The sequence below is a fragment of the Ailuropoda melanoleuca genome, unplaced genomic scaffold, assembly GCF_002007445.2.
Source record: "Ailuropoda melanoleuca isolate Jingjing unplaced genomic scaffold, ASM200744v2 unplaced-scaffold643, whole genome shotgun sequence".
Classification (NCBI taxonomy): domain Eukaryota; kingdom Metazoa; phylum Chordata; class Mammalia; order Carnivora; family Ursidae; genus Ailuropoda; species Ailuropoda melanoleuca.
Genome location: NW_023238614.1, coordinates 1 through 2613, shown reverse-complemented (window position 1 = coordinate 2613; position 2613 = coordinate 1). Strand labels below are relative to the sequence as shown.

The 2613-nt window shown below is 55.9% G+C and overlaps 1 protein-coding gene across 1 annotated transcript; it reads right to left on the bottom strand.

Moving 5' to 3' along the window:
- Positions 1-680: 680 nt before the first annotated feature.
- On the bottom strand, positions 681-2493 carry LOC117800124 (monocyte to macrophage differentiation factor 2-like). Its single transcript, XM_034652661.1, has 2 exons — positions 2390-2493; positions 681-894 (listed from the first exon to the last, which is right to left on the bottom strand). Exons 1-2 carry the CDS (start codon positions 2465-2467, stop codon positions 727-729), a joined length of 246 nt encoding a protein of 81 aa, XP_034508552.1. The 5' UTR covers positions 2468-2493; the 3' UTR covers positions 681-726.
- Between the last annotated feature and the right edge of the window lie 120 nt (positions 2494-2613).

The following is a 2613-nucleotide window of genomic DNA, read 5'->3' as shown; positions in this document are numbered from 1 at the left end:
ACAAGCCAGACATTCTACACGCTGCAACGGGGACCAGCCCTGAAACCTCACGCTGAGTTAAAGAAGCCAGGCACAAACGGGCAAATATCATATGACTGCCTTGTGTGAGGTCCCTAGAGGAGATAGACTCACAGAGACAGAAAGTAGGACGGTGGGTGCCGGGGGCTGGGGAGGGGATGGGGAGCGAGTGTTCAAAGGGGACAGAGCTTCAGTTCAGGAACAGGAAGAAAGTTCTGCAGACGGACGGTGGTGTTTGCACAACAGTGTGAATGTGCTTAATGCCCCTGAACTGGCCGCTTAAGACTGGCGAAGAGAGTCAATGCATGTTACGTGTATTAATCACAGTGTTTTTAAAAATTAAAAGCAAAGCAAAAATTTAAAAATCTGAGACTAATGCCTATACCACAGAATTATTGGAACGATCAGTGGTGACGTCTGTCCAGGGCCTGGAACCCAGGGCAGGGGGTGCCCAGAAGGGGGCGGTCACTGTGCCAGTTACGACGGTTAGGAGAGTTCCTCAGAACTGGGAGCTGGCAGCTTGCTCTCCGGGCCTCTCCGAGGGGAGCAAACGAGGCTCATGTGGGTGAAGTGGTCTGCACAGTGGGACTTAACCCCTGCCGGCAGAGGCAAAAATGGCTGAGGGTCACCACCCTGGGCCCCTCCTGGCTCAGCCAGGCATGCCCCCTGCCCTGGGCACCCTGCCCCGGCCCACGCCCCTCCCGTGGGCTAGCACCTGAGATGGCTCTTCTTCCAGGAGATGGTGTGGAACACGGTGGACACCACGAAAAGCCCACAGAGGCCGAGGCCGTAGATCCAGGCAGAGATGGTCTCCCAGTCGTCGTCAGACAGGAAGTAGAGGTTGGAGCTGCCGACGATGCTGGGGATGATCCAGAGCTGGGGACAAAGCGGGGACAGGTGCTGCGGGGCCGGCCTCTGCCGCGGGGTCCGGGGAAGTACAGAGTCCCTGAGCCCCCCTGAGCGCACCGCCCACCCCCTTCTCCAGATCCGCACCGTCTAACACAGCCTCTCTCCAAGGCTGGAATGGCCCGGTCCACACCACTCGACACAACCTCCCTCCTGGGTGGGAAATCCTAAACCTGCACCATCCAGCATGGAAGCCACTAGACCCCTGTGACTCCCGAGCCCCTGAGCCGTGACTATGCCGGGAAAGTGCTGACGTTTTTTTATTTTATTTCATTTTAATTGATTTTAGTTTCCATTTCAGCAGCCCCATGGAGCCAGTGGCTACCGTATTGGGCCGCGCGGCTCTAGAGAAATTCGGGGTAGACGCGAAGGCTCCTGGCCTCAAGGAACGTCGCTGGTCACGGCCCCCACAGCCAGCCTCACGGACCCAGGCACGCCACGCCGTCTCACAGCTGTGCGGTTGCCCACGTAGTTGGCACCTTCTGAAAAAAATGGCCCTCCCCACCAGGTCCACCTGGAAAACCCTTCGCTCTTCACGTCTTGGCTCGTCCCTCCTCTCCCTGAAAAGTCTAGAATTCTCCAAAGTGCCGGGGGCAGGGGGTCCCTGAAAGTGCACCCAGTTCTGTGTGCTGGGAGCACTTTTCCAGGAGAAAGGGTCTATGGCAGCCCCAGCCAACAGAACTGTAACGTGAGTCACGCAGGTCATTTTGGATGGTCTGGGACCCATGTTTTTAAAGGGAAAAATAAACAGGTGACATTAATGTTAATACCATATTTTGTTCAGCCCAATAGATCCAAAATACCATGTAAGAAACATAAACATATTAAGGAGGTATTTTACATCCTGTTTTCCGTGCTCAGTCTTCCCAAGCTGGCGTGTATGTCACACTCCCAGCACATCTCCAACAGACGAGCTGCATTTGAAGAATGCGACAGCCACACGGGGACGGCAGCTAGCAAATTGGACAATGTGGTCTAGATCTGTCACTAGTCCCAAAGCAGTCTACTGCTCAGAGGAGGAGTTCTTAGGTGAGGCTGGGGTGGCGTTGGCAAGGATTCCAGGCAGAGGGAACAGCATGTGCCAAGGCCTGGAGGCATACCTTCTACCCAGGAAAGAGCACAGGCAGGAGCTGGAACCTGGGGGAAAGGTGTGGCAGTGGGAGGTGGACTGACTTATGAGCTGAGGCCTGCCTGGGAGCTTGCTACAGAGTTCAGATGCTGTACCAAGTACCAGGGAGCCAGTGAAGGTTCGCAGAGCAAAAGAGAGGCATGCTCAACACCACAGTCCAATGTACCCAGATGGCCTTCCCTCGAGATCCCACTCACTCTTCCAAGGGCCACAGAGGACTTGTCATCAGTTGGGACATGGCCGTGGAATAAATGTTGAATCTCTCCAAGGGTGAAGAGCCTGCCTTCCCTCCCACCTGGAAGTATCCCCCTCTCGGCCCCCCAAAAACCAACTCACAGCATGGGTGGCACAGTTGGCTGCATGCTCGTACTCAGTGGGCTGGTACCTCTTGTGGGCGGGTACTCGGTGGTTCATGAACCTGGAATGAGAGGCATAATTCCGGGAAGCTGGGCCAGGAAGCCGGGAGCAGCTGTGGTCACAGGATTCCCAGGAGACCTGAAGACTGGGTCCCTCCTGGTGGGGAAAAAGGATCCCCCCTCCCCCTTCCTCCTCACCTTCCC

What these genes read in the sequence shown, in the direction of transcription:
- LOC117800124 (XM_034652661.1), bottom strand. Translation starts at nt 2,467, where the DNA reads ATGAACCACCGAGTACCCGCCCACAAGAGGTACCAGCCCACTGAGTAC. An exon ending in CCAACTGTGCCACCCATGCT is followed by an intron (nt 895 to 2,389) that starts GTGAGTTGGTTT and finishes CTTTGTCCCCAG; the next exon opens with CTCTGGATCATCCCCAGCAT.